This window comes from Mus pahari, chromosome 9 (assembly GCF_900095145.1).
Source record: "Mus pahari chromosome 9, PAHARI_EIJ_v1.1, whole genome shotgun sequence".
NCBI lineage: Eukaryota > Metazoa > Chordata > Mammalia > Rodentia > Muridae > Mus > Mus pahari.
Genome location: NC_034598.1, coordinates 27,020,558 through 27,037,227, shown reverse-complemented (window position 1 = coordinate 27,037,227; position 16,670 = coordinate 27,020,558). Strand labels below are relative to the sequence as shown.

The window sequence follows — 16,670 nt, the reverse complement described above, 5'->3', positions numbered from 1 at the left end:
GGAAGCGGGAACATGCCCGGTTAAGTGCACATGATTGAAGCAGCAGGAGAAACCGGCAGGGGCAAGCCATTTCCTCACCTCCTGGGGAGAAGCTGTGCCCTGCCAAGGTGACCTTGGATGAGAGCTGGGGTGCATGCATCTGTCAAGATGACGGCAGACATCGTGGGGTGAGCGCTGTCACGCATGCAGGCTCTCCTCTGCTTTCAGGATTTGTAAGTCACACACGGTGGAAGGGTTTGTGTTTGTCGTGCAAGGGCCTCGCCACATCCCAACTGACCAACTTCTTCCCAGTAAACCAGGAAAAAAAAAATGCTCAAAGGTTCATGCTCACAGGCCCAATAAGATATTTCCTGAGGGAAGAGTTGGCAGTGTGCTGTCTTCCTTTCCCCTTGCCTGCCCACCCACGAGCTCTTGATACTGTTAGGAGCTCTGCCTGGCTTTGAGAGGATGGGGGTGGGAGTTGGGGAGGGGAGTCTCCCTTGGGCTCAACCCAGAGCGTCCTGCCATCTAAACGGACTCCCTAGGGTTCTTCTTGGAGCTGCTCAGTTGGGACAGGCTGAAGTGGGTACGGCACTTCCTGGAATAAAACAACCCAAATACTGGCGCTGGCAAGCGCAGAGCTTGGCCCAGGAAAGGACCAAGGAGAGCTGTCTCAGCAACACAGCACAGGGGACTCTGTCACAGGGGCTCAGCGTGTAGGAGAGGTCACCTCTTCCTAACCACCCAGTGACACATTTTCCTGGGGAGACTCACTGGAGTCTGAGTCAAGTGGGATTCCCAACAGTGACACCTTGTCACCTCTCCCTGGGTCTCAATGCCTCATTGTCTCGTTTTTTATCAAGGAGGCATCTTGGCACCCTCTTCTAATACTGCTATTGTGCCCGGGCATCATAGTTAAGGGGTCAGGGCCACAGGCTTACGGGATCTCCCCTCTCTGGATCACCTCAAATGTTCCAGGCTGGGATGGTGAGGGGTATGTGGTTACAGCCAGGCCCTTCCCTCGGGCCATCCTGGTGGGCCACACGCCCATTGTGCAATGGCAGCCGGCTAGGCCCTGGGACCCCGCTGCTGGGGCCAGACTCCGATGGCAGCCCCGAGTCGCTGGGTTGCACGTCCACCACCACCCGCCTGCGCAGGAGGCGGCCTGGCCGCTCGGAGTAGGCTTGCTTGTGGGCGGCCCAGGGAAGCCAGCAGAGCTGTGCCCGGAAGGCAGCCTGGAAGCCGCGGCGGAAGTTCTCGTTGAAGTAGCCGTAGATGATGGGGTTGGCGCTGCTGTGGAAGAAGGCCAGCCAGTGTGCCAACGGGAAGGCGTAGACGGACAGCAGGTGCAGCTGCAGCTCGCTCAGCTCCCCGTAGTCGATGAGCAGCAACAGCACCCAGAGCGGCAGCCAGGACAAGGTGAAGAAGAGCGCCACCATCACCAGCATGTGCACCACGCGGGCCCTGCGGCGCGACGCGCGGCCACCCTCGGCCACCGGCTCCTCCGCGTCGCGCGCTGGACCCGGGGCCTGGCACAGCTTGCGCGCGATGCGCGCGTACATCACCACGATGAGCGCCAGCGGCGCCAGGTAGATGTGCGCGAAGAGCACCGCGGTGTAGACCTTGCGCATGCCCTTCTCGGGCCAGGCCTCCCAGCACGAGTAGAGAGGGTAGGTGCGGTTGCGAGCGTCCAGCATGAAGTGATGCTCCTCTCGCGTGACGGTCAGAGTGACCGCCGAGGGACACATGATGAGCAGCGCCAGCGCCCAGATCACCGCGATCGTGAGCAGCGCCTTCCGGAGGGTCAGCTTCTCGCGGAAAGGGTGCACGATGCAGCGGAACCTGCAGGCGAAGGGGTGGGAAGAGAAACGGGAAGTGTCTGGGAGGATCCCTGGAGGCCCAGCGGGCCAGAGATGACCTGGCTAGGGGCTGCTGGAAGAGGACCGACCCCTGACATTCATCACCCTACTTGAGGCAGTTTCGGGTGCTACTGGAATAAGATACCTGACATTCATCACTACACTTAGGCAGCATCCGAGGACTGCTTGGACACTAATCAGGTTAATTTACAAGTAAATTGGTTTGTCTTTTGCGAAGGAGGCAGCTCAGTCCCGCTAAATTGTTCTGGAGCCCATACTGGACTTAGGTGGATTTAGTGGAATAGATGAGGAGGAAGGAACAGCCTCTCTCCAGAGGCTTAGATCTTTAATTTAGGACAGATTAGCCGGCAGTACTAAGGGTTCAACCCAGGACTGGCCGCTGAGGTTCCTATTTACCATATCAAAGCGGACCTGGCCTCCAGGTTCTCCCATCCTTCCGTTGCTACGGGTTACTGGGTGTAGCTGACCTACCCCACCCTCTACCCTGAACTCTCCAGCCCAGGATCTGGGCTGCCTTTCCCCGCAGAGGCTCTTCCCTATATAACCCAGACATTTTGGGCCGCCTCCCCCTTCCTTTGGCACCTTTGGCCTCGTGGCTGTTGTTCTTGGTCTCCCTCTCTCCTTTCCCCTCCCCCTCGCCCCACGTGGTTCAGGATCACGACCACTCTGGACTCTCCCCCACATATCTATAATAAGCTTTCTCCTCCACCATATCCAAGAGCAGTCATGGACTTTCCTTTATTTCTATTTCTTTTACTCAGTAGCAGCCATCACAGCCCAGTCTGTGGTGAACACTCAGTGCTTGGGAAGCCCAACTAGACAAATATACAAATGCTTTTTTAAAAAACATGTATTTAGTGCTTAGTTCTCCCTGTCCCTTCGCCTAGCCTTTTCTCCTTCTCCACACAAAAGACAACTGCAACTGTCAGCAATCTCTTTCTTCCACGTGGTCCTAGCGATGGAATTCAGGTCAAAAGGCTTGGCGGCCATACCTTGATCCACTGAGCCACTTGACCAGCCTCATCACAAATGTAACGGGTGTAACTTTCAGCTGGAAACTTCAGGAGCTGGGACTCGGGGGTGGATCAGTGGTGGAGCGTATTGACAGGCCCCCACCCCCACGGGTCATCTTAACTGTGAGAATGATTGGAGAAGAACTATCTGCTCTTAGCCTTCTGGCTAAAACGGAGGTCAGCCAAGCCCTCGGGCATTTACAGTACATGCAGAAACGTTTGCCAACCTTCAGTGTTCTGGGTTTGTAAACCACAAGCATTTCTGCTCTCTGGTTGGAGATACCACTGTCACACAACTGTGCCCTGTTCTTTCTTTCTTTCTTTCTTTCTTTCTTTCTTTCTTTCTTTCTTTCTTTCTTTCTTTCTTTCTTTCTTTCTTTCATTAGCTATACAACAGTCCCCTGCATGTATGCCTGAAGACCAGAAGAGGGCACCAGATTCTCACTAAAGATGGTTGTGAGCCACCATGTGGCTGCTGGGAATTGAACTCAGGACCTCTGGAAGAGCAGCCCATGCTCTTAACCACTGAGCCATCCCTCTCCATCCTGAGCCATCCTTGCCACACTGAACTACTTAATGAGGAGCACGGGTGGGGGTCACAGCTGTGTGTTCTGGGAAGGAAAGCTTAAGCCTACCTCGGCCACACGTACAGAACCGTTTATCATCCAGAGTGAATCTTACTCTAGCCTCTGCTGGAGGCGGAGGCTGAATGACCAGAAGTGACAGCCATGTAGACTGAGTAAAGCCGGGGCTTCCAGACAGCGGCAAGTAGATAGGATATAGAAACAGAAGAGGGTCGGTCCTTCCCAGCTCTGCCAAGCCCATCTGCAGACAGGCTCCTCTGGCTCTGGCTTCCCAGGGCTCAAACAGAGGAGAGGTAGGACTCCTGGTACCTAAAGGATGTGGACTGCCATGAGCTTCCAGCAGACCCCAGAGATTACTATGAGACCTTATCAGGAGTGGCCTCTGCCACCAGAAAGGGATGGGGTGGTCTTCCCAGCAGATCTCTCCCTACAGCCATCTAGCTAGTCCAATGTGCCAGCCCCAGAATTACCCAGGGAAGGTTCTCACCTCTCCACGGCAATGGCCACCAGCGTGAAAACCGAAGCAGACACGGACATGCCCTGCACCAAGCCGCTCATCTTGCATGTGGCATTGTCAAAAGGCCAACCTGTAACGACAGAGGTCCCCACAGGTGGAGAGATGCCTAGTCAACAAAATGCAGGGCACCTGCCACATAGCTAATACCTCCCAAAAACGTGGCTCATTGATCCTCGTGCTGTGAGGGCTCCTGAGGTCTCTGTGACTGTGACGGAGGAGATGACCGGTCCACCAATGTGACCACTACTTTTAGGAAGATGGCCTTTAGTTGACCGCTGATTGTGTCTATGACCTTCAGGTCATCTTGCCCTGCCTGATGTCCAGAGTCTATTGTCCAGTCCAGGAGGGAGGCCGTTCCTTCCTCGAAGTAGCTCTATTATTACCCTATCACCATTATCATATATCCACAGCGTATGTATTATTATCACACCTGTATACTGAAGTGGACCAAAAAGATAAATAAACAGGCTGTGGATAAACAAAGATTTTTGTTCTCATGGAAAAATTTTCTGATATTGGATTGGAATCACAAGTATTAGTATGGGCCACAGTTTCTGAATCCAGGCAAATGGCCAGACATAGAAGTAAAGATGTAGCTGGGTGCGGTGATACATGTCTTTAATCTCGCCAGGAGTGGTGGTGCATGCCTTTAATCCCAGCACTCGGGAGGCAGAGGCAGGCAGATTTCTGAGTTCGAGGCCAGCCTGATCTACAGAGTGAGTTCCAGGACAGCCAGGGATGCACAGAGAAACCCTGTCTCGAAAAAAAAAAAAAAAAACCAACCAAACAGACAAAACAAAAAACAAAAAACAGGGGGCTGGTGAGATGGCTCAGTGGGTAAGAGCACCAGACTGCTCTTCCAAAGGTCCAGAGTTCAAATCCCAGCAACCACATGGTGGCTCACAACCATCCGTAACAAGACCTGACGCCCTCTTCTGGAGTGTCTGAAGACAGCTACAATGTACTTACATATAATAAATAAATAAATCTTCAAAAAAACAAAAAACAAAACAAAACAAAAAGCAGTCTTTAATCTCAGCATTGGGGAAACAGAGGCAGGCGGATCTCTGTTGAGTTCCAGGCCAGCCTGGGCTACATAGTGAGTTCCAGGGTAACCAAGGCTACATGCGAGACCCTGTCTCAAAAAAAAAAAAAAAAAAAAAAAAAGACATGTGTCAAAGAACTCTGTGGCAATATGCATGCATGTCCCATCTCTGTCCCTTCAGAGTCTAGAATCAAGCCACTGATAAGCATCCCAGGAAGTCAGACCTCTGCTTATAAATACTCTACTCCTTGGCCTGTGGAGATGACTCAGCAGCTAAGACAACTTGATGCTCTTGCAGAGGACTCTGGTTCAGTCCCCAGCATCCGTATGGTGGCTTTCAACATCCATAACTCTCTAGTTCCAGGAGCTCTGGTGCCCTCTTCTGACCTCTGTGGGCATCAGGCATGCACATGGTACACACACATGTATCCGATCACACATGTGCATAAAATAGAAATAGTGCACGCCAATCAAAGGAAACAAGGCTTTTAAAAGAACTAGTTAATTCCAGGGTTGTTGTAGGAAAAATGTGAGATGATCTAGAACATTCTGTGGAATGAGGAAGGAAGGAAACACTCCAAACATGATGGTTGTATATGGGAAGGACACCGAAGCCAGCCGCAGTGAACTTCCAATTGCAATTGCCAGACCTAGAGCAGTTTAAGCAACAAAATAAACAATCATGTTGGATTAAAAGCCAGGAAGCAGAGAGCCAATTAGTAAGTACAGAGGATGTGAATGTCATTAAGAGGGAACAGGATGAGAAGCAGTGTTGTGGGTGGCAACACTATGAAGTCGGTACAAAAATATAACGAGCCATGACATTTGCATGGTCTCAGAGGATCACCCCGTAGGGTACTTCGTAATTAGAAAGGGGAAGTGCTGGCTTCCAGCGGTTACCTAAGCGATCGAGCAAAAGGCTCGGCTCTCATCTGTGCCTTGCCCACGGATCCAGGCTGCTCTCCCCTCAATGGCTCCACTGAATCTAATCAGGGTGTAGGCAGCAGAGGAAGCACAGAAGGAGTGAAGTTCTGAGTAAATGAATATTGTCGACGTGGGCTCAGCCATGTGCAGGCTCCAAAGCTTGGCAAAGCCACTGTCAGATGGGCCAGGCTCAAGAGGAATGCCAGCACATTCCTCACGAATCAGAATATGATTTCCACCCTCTCCCCTTTTTTTTCTTGTGTTTCTTTCGAGGCAGGGTTTCTCTGTGTAGCCCTGGCTGTCCTGGAACTCACTCTGTAGACCAAACTGGCCTCGGACTTAGAGATCCGCCTGCCTCTGCCTCCTGAGTGCTGGGATGTAACGTGAGTGCCACCAGGCTTGGTTCCAGGGTTTATGATGGACGGACCAATGTATGGAAAGACTAGCAACTTCTTCCTGAATGTTTAGGATGTTTACAGTCTGAGACCGCTCACCCGCAGAGGCCTCCATCTGAGAATAGTTACACACACACACCCTCCAGTGCTGGACCAAAAGAGCATCTCCCTGAGGTTCTGCGCTGCATCCTTAGTGCTAGAGAATCCAACCTGAGCCCAGCTTTACTGTACAAACATCTGTCCTTTAAAGAAAGGGGGAAGAGGTTGCTTTACAGATACCCTAGTCACTCGGCATCCTTAGTCAAGGATCCCAGGACCAAAGGGCAGATCCTGGCATCAGAGAAGACCACAAAAATGCCCATATTGCAAATAATGGAAAAGCAGCTTCCAAACATGTTGACATCATGACCTGGCACCTATGGCAGATTGAAGAGAGCTAAGGAAACACTTCAGTGAGCTGACCCGGGTAACACAGACTTGTCATCCCAGGAGATGACAACCTCAGGCCTCCGCATACACTCACACATACATGAGAAAAATGTTATACATACATGCATGTGTGCATAAGCATACACATGCAAAAATAAAAACCAAAAAGAGGTCAAGGGGTTGGAGAGATGACTCAGTGGTTAAGAGCACTTGCTGCTCTTGCAGAGGTCCTGGGTTCAATTCCCAGCACCCACAATAGCAGCTCACAACCATCTGTAATAAGTCCAGGTCTATGAGATTTGATTCTGACCTTCACGGGCACCTACACATGTGTGGTGCACATACAAACACTTATACACGACACACACACACACATACACACACACATACACACACACACAAATGAGTAAGTTAATAAGGTTTTTTATATTTTATTTTCTGTGTATGAGTGTTTGCCTGCATGTGTGCACTCTATGCATGTCTGGAGCCCTCGGAGCTGGAAAGGACTTGAGAACCTCTGCAACTGAGTTCACTGATGGTGTGAGCCATCGTGTGGGATCTAGGGACCAAACTTGGGTCCTCTGCAAGAGCAGCACATGCTCTTAACCACTGAGCCATCTCTTCAGCCTCGTTCATAGATATACATATATATGGCTGAGAATGTAGTTTAATGATAAAGTATATGGTTGAAGCCTAATTTCAATCCTAGCACTGGGGTCTGGAAGGAAAGAAGGAAGGAAACAATTAAAATCAGCTAAAGATCCTCGGTCTGACTTTGGGTTAGACAAGTGGTTCTAGTCTTAATCCAGAGCACCAGAAAGATTAAGTCTAAACTCCCCAAAGCAACATTCCGGAAATACTAAACTCCTAAATATCAAAACCCTAAAACATAAAATAGAAAGCTTCAGTCGGGCATGGTGGCCCACACCTTTAATCCCAGCACTCAGGAGGCAGAGGCAGACAGATCTCTGAGTTTGAGACCAGCCTGATCTACAAAGTGAGTTCCAGGACAGCCAGGGTTATCCAGAGAAACCCTGTCTCGAAAAAAACCACACGGGGCTGGTGAGATGGCTCAGCGGGTAAGAGCACCCGACTGCTCTTCCAAAGGTCCTGAGTTCAAATCCCAGCAACCACATGGTGGCTAACAACCACCCATAATGAGATCTGATGCCCTCTTCTGGCATGCAGGTGTATATGCAGATACAGCACTTACACATACAAATAAATAAAACTTTAAAGATTAAAAATAGAAGAAACAGCCGGGCGTGGTGGCGCATGCCTTTAATCCCAGCACTTGGGAGGCAGAGGCAGGCGGATTTCTGAGTTCGAGGCCAGCCTGGTCTACAAAGTGAGTTCCAGGACAGCCAGGGCTACACAGAGAAACCCTGTCTCGAAAAACCAAAAAAAAAAAAAAAAAAATAGAAGAAACAAAAAGGAATGGCTGCTGGCAAAGCGAGGAAGATCTGCATCTCACCGTTTACTGCACTCCAAGACAGTTAGCAGATGGTTCTTGATGGCGGGGCTTGCCAGCCCGTAGGCATGACCTTTGTGTGGCTGCCTACAATATAACCCTGAAGTACAACTTTTCATATTTTCATATGTTGAAACTTTTTGCTTTTTTTAAAGTTTTACTTCTCACTATTTTACATTATCGACCTTTTTTTTAAAAAAAAAAAAAATCTGTATTTAGGGCTGGAGAGATGGCTCAGTGGTTAAGAGCACCTACTGCTCTTCCAAAGGTCCTGAGTTCAAATCCCAGCAACCACATGATGGCTCACAACAATCCGTAATGAGATCTGACACCCTCTTCTGGTGCATTTGAAGACAGCTACAGTATGCTTAGATATAATAATAAATCTTTTTTAAAAAAAATCTGTATTTAGTTGTGTTTTGCCTGCATGTATGTGTACCATGTACATGTAGTACCTGAAGTGGCCAGAAGAGGGAGATAGAAACCCCTGGAGTTAACAGGTTGTGATCCACCTTCATGTGGGTGGAACTGAACACATCTTCATGTGGGGATCGAACATGACTCCTCTGCAAGGGAATCTTCATTCTTAACTGCTGAGCCATCTCTCCAGACCTAGCCCACCCACTTTCCTTCCTCTTTTTTTTTTTTTCCCTAACCCCAAAGTAAGATTTTCTTAATGCTGGGTATATCTTCTTTTGTAAAGTTGTCTCCAAGACAAGAGTGTGCACTATTACCACACTGACTTTATCTGTGTCTGTTAAAAAAAAAAAAAAAATTAAAATAAAGTGATGTCTTTTCGATGTCTGCACTTGTGAGAAATAAAATTTCTCTAAATCTTCCCCCGGGGCCACTGTCTATAACTCTATATAGAAGTGGCCTATCAAAGGTTTTGGTGGAGCCCACCAAACGTCTTACGAGTCAGATGAGCTAGAACACAGCTGCCACCCCAGAGCTCAGAAGGCAGAGTTGCAGGAAGAGTCACACGTGCCAGGCTAGCCAATTCCAGACTTGCTTGAACCACAGGTTAACATCTGACAGCCACCTAGTGCCCAAAAGATTTGAGTTGTCTGCCAGAGTGGTGATTTGAATAAGAATGCAACCCCCCCCCCCAAGCTGGGCAGTGGTGGAGCACGCCTTTAATTCCAGCATTTGGGAGGCAGAGGTGGGTGGATTTCTGAGTTCCAGGTCAGCCTGGTCTACAGAGTGAGTTCCAGGGGCTGGAGAGATGGCTCAGCGAGATTAAGAGCACTGACTGCTCTTCCAGAGGTCCTGAGTTCAATTCCCAGCAACCACATGGTGGCTCACAACCATCTGTAATGGGAATTTGATACCCTCTTCCAGTGTGTCTGAAGACAGCAACAATACTCACATACATGAAATAAATTAATTAATTAAAAAAAAAAAAAAAAACAAAGAGTGACAGTCAGGGCTACACAGAGAAACCATGTCTTGAACCGTCCCCCCCAAAAAAAGAATGGCCCCCAGAGGCTCATCTATTGGAATGCTTAGTCACCAGGGCATGGAACCCTTTGAAAGGATTAGAAGGATTAGGAGGTGTGGCTTTGTTGGAGGAAGTGAGTCACTGGGGTGGGCTCTGAGGTCTTAAAAAGCCCATGATAGGCCCAGTTCTCCTTTCTCTGCCTATGTCAGGATGCAGCTCTTAATGACTTCTGTGCTGCCCTGCTCTTGGCCACCGTGACAAGGGACTAAACCTCTGAAACTGTAAGCAAAGCCCAATTAAATACTAAGAGTGGCCTTGGTCACAGTGCCTCTTCAGAGCATGAGAACAATGATCAAGGCAGCCATGGTAATCCAGGAATCTGCAGTTCTAAAGTGGGATGCATACAATTGCCAACCTTCACTTTAGACCCATTATGAACAGAATGCTCCGTTCAGACCTGTGATTACCTCACACATATATCATGTGGGTGCCTGAGTGCTTATGTTTGCAGCAATACGAGCTATTGTTGCCTGCTTCATTGTTAAAGCAGCATCTGAAGTGGCCTGTTCCATTACTGTCATTGTCATGACCTTGTGGCTGATGCTTGTTTTCTGTGTGGGATACAGTTTCACTGCATAGCCCCAGGCTGGCCTTAAGCTGAGCCTCTTGAGTTCATTCAAATCATCACACCTGGCTCCACCATTCAAGATTTGAGCATTTCAGTGGTGTTTCTTAGAATTAGGGTTCAAACTCCTAGAAAATGACACTAGTGAAGGTTTAAAAAGACCGAAACAAACAAAACCAAAAAGCAAAAGACCACCCAGACCTGATGAGTTATCAAGACACGGAAGCTTCCTCTGGGTATTTACTCTATTGTGGCTGTTAGGGAAGAAGAGCGAAGCGCATGCCAAGGTTCTATGCTAGCTTCACTATTTTACTGTAAGTCTAAGATTGTTTCAAGGGGCTGGGGAGATGGCCAAGAGCACCTGTTGATCTAGCAGAAGACCTGTGTTCCGTCCCTAGTATCAGTGACTCAGAACCATCTACAACTCCAGTTTGAGGGGATCTGATGCCCCCCCTCAAGTCTCTGCAGACACCAGGGATGCATGGGGTGCACGTTTATACATTAAGCAAAACATCCATACACATAAAATAAGATTTAAAAAAATTAAAATAGCAGAGCAGTGGTGGTCCACGCCTTTAATCCCAGCACTCAGGAGGTAGAGGCAGGTGGATCTCTGAGTTCAAGGCTACAGAGCTAGTTTGAGGTCTACACGGAGAAATCGGTCTCAAAAAAACCAAATAAATAAATATACACACAAATACATACACAATAAATATATACATACATACATACATACATACATACATACATACTAGAATAGGCAAACACTCCCATATAAAAAGGACCTAGCCGGGGCTGGTGAGATGGCTCAGTGGGTAAGAGCACCCAATTGCTCTTCCGTAGGTCCGGAGTTCAAATCCCAGCAACCACATGGTGGCTCATAACCATCCGTAACAAGATCTGACGCCCTCTTCTGGAGTGTCTGAAGACAGCTACAGTGTACTTACATATAATCAATAAATAAATCTTTGAAAAAATAAAATAAAATAAAGGACCTAGCCACAAAGACTCCCTTACAGCCACAGAGTTGTTCTTCTGGGAGGCCACCTGACTTTATTTTAAAGATTAATCTTATTTTTAATGTATTTATATATGTGTATATCTGCATCTCTGTGTTTAGGTGTATGCACATGAACGCAGGTAGCCTGAGGTGTAAGATCTCCTGAACTGGAGCTAGTCATCTGTAAGCTAACCAGTGTGGGAGCTGAGAGCTCCTCTGGAGAGCCGTACACACTCTTAACCACTGAGCCAACTCTCTAACCACTGGGCCATCTCTCTAACCCTTCTCTCAAAAAAAAAAAATCAAAGTTGATGTGTGCGCATGCACATGTGGGGGGGGGGACAGGTCAGAGGGCAACTTGCAGGAGTGGCTCTCTCCTTCCACTTCATGGGGCTCAGGGAATGAGACTTGGAGACAATCCAGGCAACAAGCACTCACCTGCTCAGCCATCTTGAAACCCATCATGTTTATCCAAGCATGGAAATGGACTAAAATATGGGCGTGTTTCACACTAGAACTATTTTCAACAAACCATAAGCCCCACTGCTTCTGGCATACAGGTGCACAGGTTTGAGGCACACATGCAGCCAGGCAGCGTCCACCAAGATACAGAAATACTGCATCACTCCAGGAAACTTCCACTCCGTCTTCCATGACCGGACCCCTCCCTCCATCTCCTGAGTCTGTCAATTTGCTATCCATAGGGACAGAAAATACGATTTGGCCTTTGAAAATGTCACGTAAATAATTATACTGTAAATACCCTTTGGAGACTTGTAGGCCAGATCTAGATCTCGACTGTCTGCGGGTGCTGGAAGAAGTTTGTACCATTTGTGTTTGGCATCTCTGCGGGGATCAGAACTCAACAGAGAGTCAAGTCTCCACCCGGCACATAGCCCGAAGCCTCTCCACCATTTCACTTTAGGGTCCAGGAACCTGCACACGCTCAGGCTTCCCTCCCTGGGCCGGCATCATCAGAGCTGCTATAAAGAGGGAGCACAGGCCAAGGAGGACTCCCTAGGAACAGCTGGGAACCCCACTAGCCAGGCGATCTTCCCCCTTAACCTGTAAGGTCTCCATAGCTTGAGTCTCCAAACTCCGATGTTAAGACAAGACAGGTGTACCATCAGAGATGAGTGTGTGACATTCTGGCAACTGTGGGGCTTTGTAGGTGATGGTCTACTTCCATTTAATGACCTCTCACCCAGTCCCAGCTCAGCGGCCAGCCAGTCCCTACTCCCGACTCTTCCAGTCAATGGGAGCTCAAGACCTACAGGACAAGAGCATCTTCTATGGGAGGACGGATGACAGGAGTGGATTTCCAGGTTTTCATGCAGAAGGAAAGCTGCCCATCTCTTACTCCTCCCCTGACTAATTCTGTCCACGGGAACTCTCTCCAAGGATGTGTCCAAAGGAGATACGAATAGACACAGGGGTATAGGTACACTGGCCCTGACACTGACAACATAAATAATCACAGACCAGCCCCTTAACTGCTCTGAACTTGACTCCTCATCCTTAAAATGAGGCTAATAACAAAGCATGCTTGGTTGGATCATTCTGGGGATTAATTAAGATAATGTACAAATCATACATCATGCCTGGCACTGATTAGCCCATTAGGCTGGTTATTCTTATTCACCTCTCGGTCGGAGTTTGAGACAACGGCCCCTTGGCTGCGAGGCTCCGTGATCTCCGTCTTCCCGGCTTCCGCGTCAGTCTTTAGCTGGAAAGTGGAAGCGAAGCGAAGGGTGAGGAGGGCCTTCCTGCTGCCCCCTTGATCATACTCACCAGTGATAAGGTTGTCCACGAGGGTTGTGGGCATGCAGAAGATGCCCACCAGCAGGTCGCTGACGGCCAGGTTGAGGATGAACATGTTGGTGACAGTGCGCATGTGCCGGTTCTTGAGCACGATGAAGCAGACCAGGGTGTTGCCCACCATGCAGAGGAGGAAGATGAGTGCGTAGGCGGCGATGAACATGGCGGCCACTGGAGAGGAGTGCTGGTAGTAGGAGGAGAAGGTGAGGCTGGCCGCTGGGCTGGTTTCAGCATCACTCTCGTTCGGACTCGGGGACCAGCTGCTGTTGGGAGGCTGGGAGGGTTCCGCTGGAGCGAAGGGAGCATAAGAGTCAGGATCAACTCAAAGAAGAGTTAATGGGCTTTTCACCACTGAAAAGCCAACCCTTGGATGGGGATGCAGCTCAGAGTGCTTGCCTAACATGCGTGAAGCTATGGGTTGATCCCCAGTATCACATAAAGCAGTATAATCCAAGCACTTTGGAGCTGGAGTCAAAGGATCAGAAGTTCAAGGACACTCTCATCTACTTAGAGAGTTTGAGGCCAACCTCAGCCAATTGAGACTTGCAAAGAAAAGAAAGGAAGGGTTCCAGTTTCTTTGTGTCTCATGTATCATACTGTCTTAGGGTTTTACCCCGTTGAACAGACACCATGACCAAGGCAAGCTTATAAAGGACAGCATTTAATTGGGGCTGGCTTACATGTTCAGAGGTTCAGTCCATTATCATCAAGGTGGGAGCATAGCAGCATCCAGGCAGGCATGGTGCCCGAGGAGCTGAGAGTTCTACATCTTCATCTGAAGGCTGCTAGCAAAGTATTGACTTCCAGGCAGCAAGGATGAGGCTCTTAAGCCCACACCCACAGGGACACACCTACTCCAACAAGGCCACACCTCCTAATAGTGCCACTCCCTGAGACAAGCATATACAAACCATCACACTTACCCTATGCCTACTCGTTACTGTACACTGTCCCAAGGACAACTGAGCACACTGTCAAGAATTTTATTTTAATTTTTTAATCTTTAGATTTTTGAGTGTTTTGCCTGCACACATGTATGTGCATGGTGTGTGTGCTGGGTGCCCATAGAAGTCAGGGGAAGGCATCGAATGCCCTAGAACTAGAGTTATGGATGTTTGTGGGTCACAATGGGGGTGCTAGTAGCCAGATCAGGGTCCTCTGGAAGAATAAGTGTTCTTGACCATTTAACCACCCTCCGTCCCCTGATCAAGGACTTTGAGTTTGCCTGAACCTCACATCCAACGTGCTGGGCCCTCATCCTCCAATCACATTGGCTAGTCTCCATACACACCTTCTCCCTGTCTTCATTTCATCTTTTGGGGCTCAGAAGATTTCTTGGGTGACAAGGTCTTACATATCAGGCTGGCCTTGAACTCACCACTGTTGCCAAGGATGACCCTGAACTCTTTGTTTGTTTTGGTTTTTTGTTTGTTTTTTGTTTTTTCCGAGACAGGGTTTCTCTGTATAGCCCTGGCTGTCCTGGAACTCACTCTGTAGACCAGACTGGCCTCGAACTCAGAAATCTGCCTGCCTCTGCCTCTCAAATGCTGGGAATAAAGGAATGTGCCACCACTGCTCGGCGACCCTGAACTCTTTTTTTTTGTTGTTTTTTTTGTTTTTTTGTTTTTTTCAAGGCAGGGTTTCTCTGTGTAGTCCTGGAACTCACTCTGTAGAACAGGCTGGCCTCGAACTCAGAAATCTGCCTGCCTCTGCCTCCCAAGGACCCTGAACTCTTATCCTGCCTCTACCTCCTGAGTGCTGAGATGAATGTGTCAACCTGCTCATTGTGTGTGACAGAACCCGGAGCTTTGTGAGTGTTAGGCAAGTACTGTACCAACTGAGCTACATCCCCAGGCCCAAGAGCCTAAAGGACCCCATCCTGCCAGCTTCTGGTTAGACTCAGTCAACGGGAGGCCCTAAATGAGGTGGGAAGCAAGAGAAGAGGCAGTGTTTGCTTCCTGGCTCCTTCCTGCCTGGACCAGTACTGTCAGCAGACAGTACTCTTGTCCTGTAGAGCAAGTCCTTATTGTGGCTTCAATGTACCCTCATGTCTAGACACTCTAATTCCCTCAAAGCATGTGTCAAAGGTATTTGGAACTGCGACTCCTGAGAGTGAGTTAGGGAGCAGGGGCAGGGTGGGGGAGATGGCTCGGGGACCCCGGTTCAATTCCCAGCATCCACATGGCAGCTCATGACTGTCTGTAATCCAAGATCTGACACACACAAACACACACACACACACACACACACACACGTGTGTATGTATATCTATATCTATATATAGATATAGATATAGATATAAAGTAAATTATTAAAATTGAAGAGAGTTAGTTAGATCTATATGAGGTTACATGACGTTGCTCCTATATGACATCATTGGTGATTACATAAGAAGAGTCATGAGCTATTATCCTTCTCTCTCTCTCTCTCTCTCTCTCTCTCTCTCTCTCTCTCTCTCTCTCTCTCTCTGTGTGTGTGTGTGTGTGTGTGTGTGTGTATACACTTAAAGGCCAGAAGAGGGCACCAGATCCCCCGGAACAACTCCCATCCTTTGCAAGAACGGCGTCTTGTTAAGGTTTCCATTGCTGTGGAGAGACACCATGACCGAGGCTACTCTTACAAAGGCGAACATTTAACTGGGGCTGGCTTACAGATTCAGAGGTTCAGTCCATTATCACCATAGCAAGAAGCATGGCAGTGTGCAGACAGACACAGTGCTGCAGAAGGAGCTGAGAGTTCTAGATCTTGATCCAAAGACAACCAGGAGTGACTGAGTGTTCTGCACTGGGAAGAGCTTGAGCACTAGGAACCCTCAAAGCGCGCCTACACAGTGACACACTTCCTCCAACAAGGCCACACCCATTCCAACCAGACCACGCCTCCTAACGCAACCACTTCCACCACCACAAAGAGCAAGTGCACTCGATGGCCTCTTTCCACACCCAGTGCTTGTTCTAGTTTGCCACGTGATGCCCTCACCATGTTAGGATGCAGGAAACAGGCCCTGAACAGAAGGAACATGCTTTTGGACTTCTAGGCTTCCAGAATCATGAGCTACATTTCTATTTATGAAGTACTCAATCTTGGATATTTTGTAGAAAAATGAAGCAAGGGGCTGGTGAGATGGCTCAGCGGGTAAGAACACTGACTGCTCTCCCAGAGGTCCTGAGTTCAAATCCCAGCAACCACATGGTGGCTCACAACTACCTGTAATGAGATCTGATGCCTTCTTCTGGTGATTCTGAACTCAGCTACAGTGTACTTATGTGTAATAATAAATAAATCTTTGGGCCTGAGCAAGCAAGGCTGACCAGAGTGAGCAGAGGTCCTAAAATTCAATTCCCAACAACCATATGAAGGGTACAGTTACAGTGTACTCACATACATTAAATAAATAACTCTTTAAAAGAAAGAAAGAGCCGGGCATGGTGGCGCATGCCTTTAATCCCAGCACTTGGGAGGCAGAGGCAGGGGGATTTCTGAGTTCAAGGCCAACCTGATCTACAGAGTGAGTTCCAGGACAGCCAGGGCTATACAGAGAAACCCTGT

The 16,670-nt window shown here is 48.7% G+C and overlaps 1 protein-coding gene across 1 annotated transcript in view; it reads right to left on the bottom strand.

Annotated features, from left to right (window-relative positions):
- Positions 1 to 801: 801 nt before the first annotated feature.
- Npffr1 (neuropeptide FF receptor 1) overlaps positions 802 to 16,670 on the bottom strand; it is a 32,566-nt gene continuing 16,697 nt past the window's right edge. Inside the window, exons 2-4 of the mRNA XM_021205580.2 lie at positions 13,095 to 13,409; positions 3,944 to 4,043; positions 802 to 1,821 (exon numbers count right to left, since the gene is read on the bottom strand). Coding sequence (XP_021061239.1) covers positions 945 to 1,821; positions 3,944 to 4,043; positions 13,095 to 13,409 — 1,292 coding nt within the window. The 3' untranslated portion in view covers positions 802 to 944. The remainder of the gene's footprint in view (positions 1,822 to 3,943; positions 4,044 to 13,094; positions 13,410 to 16,670) is intronic.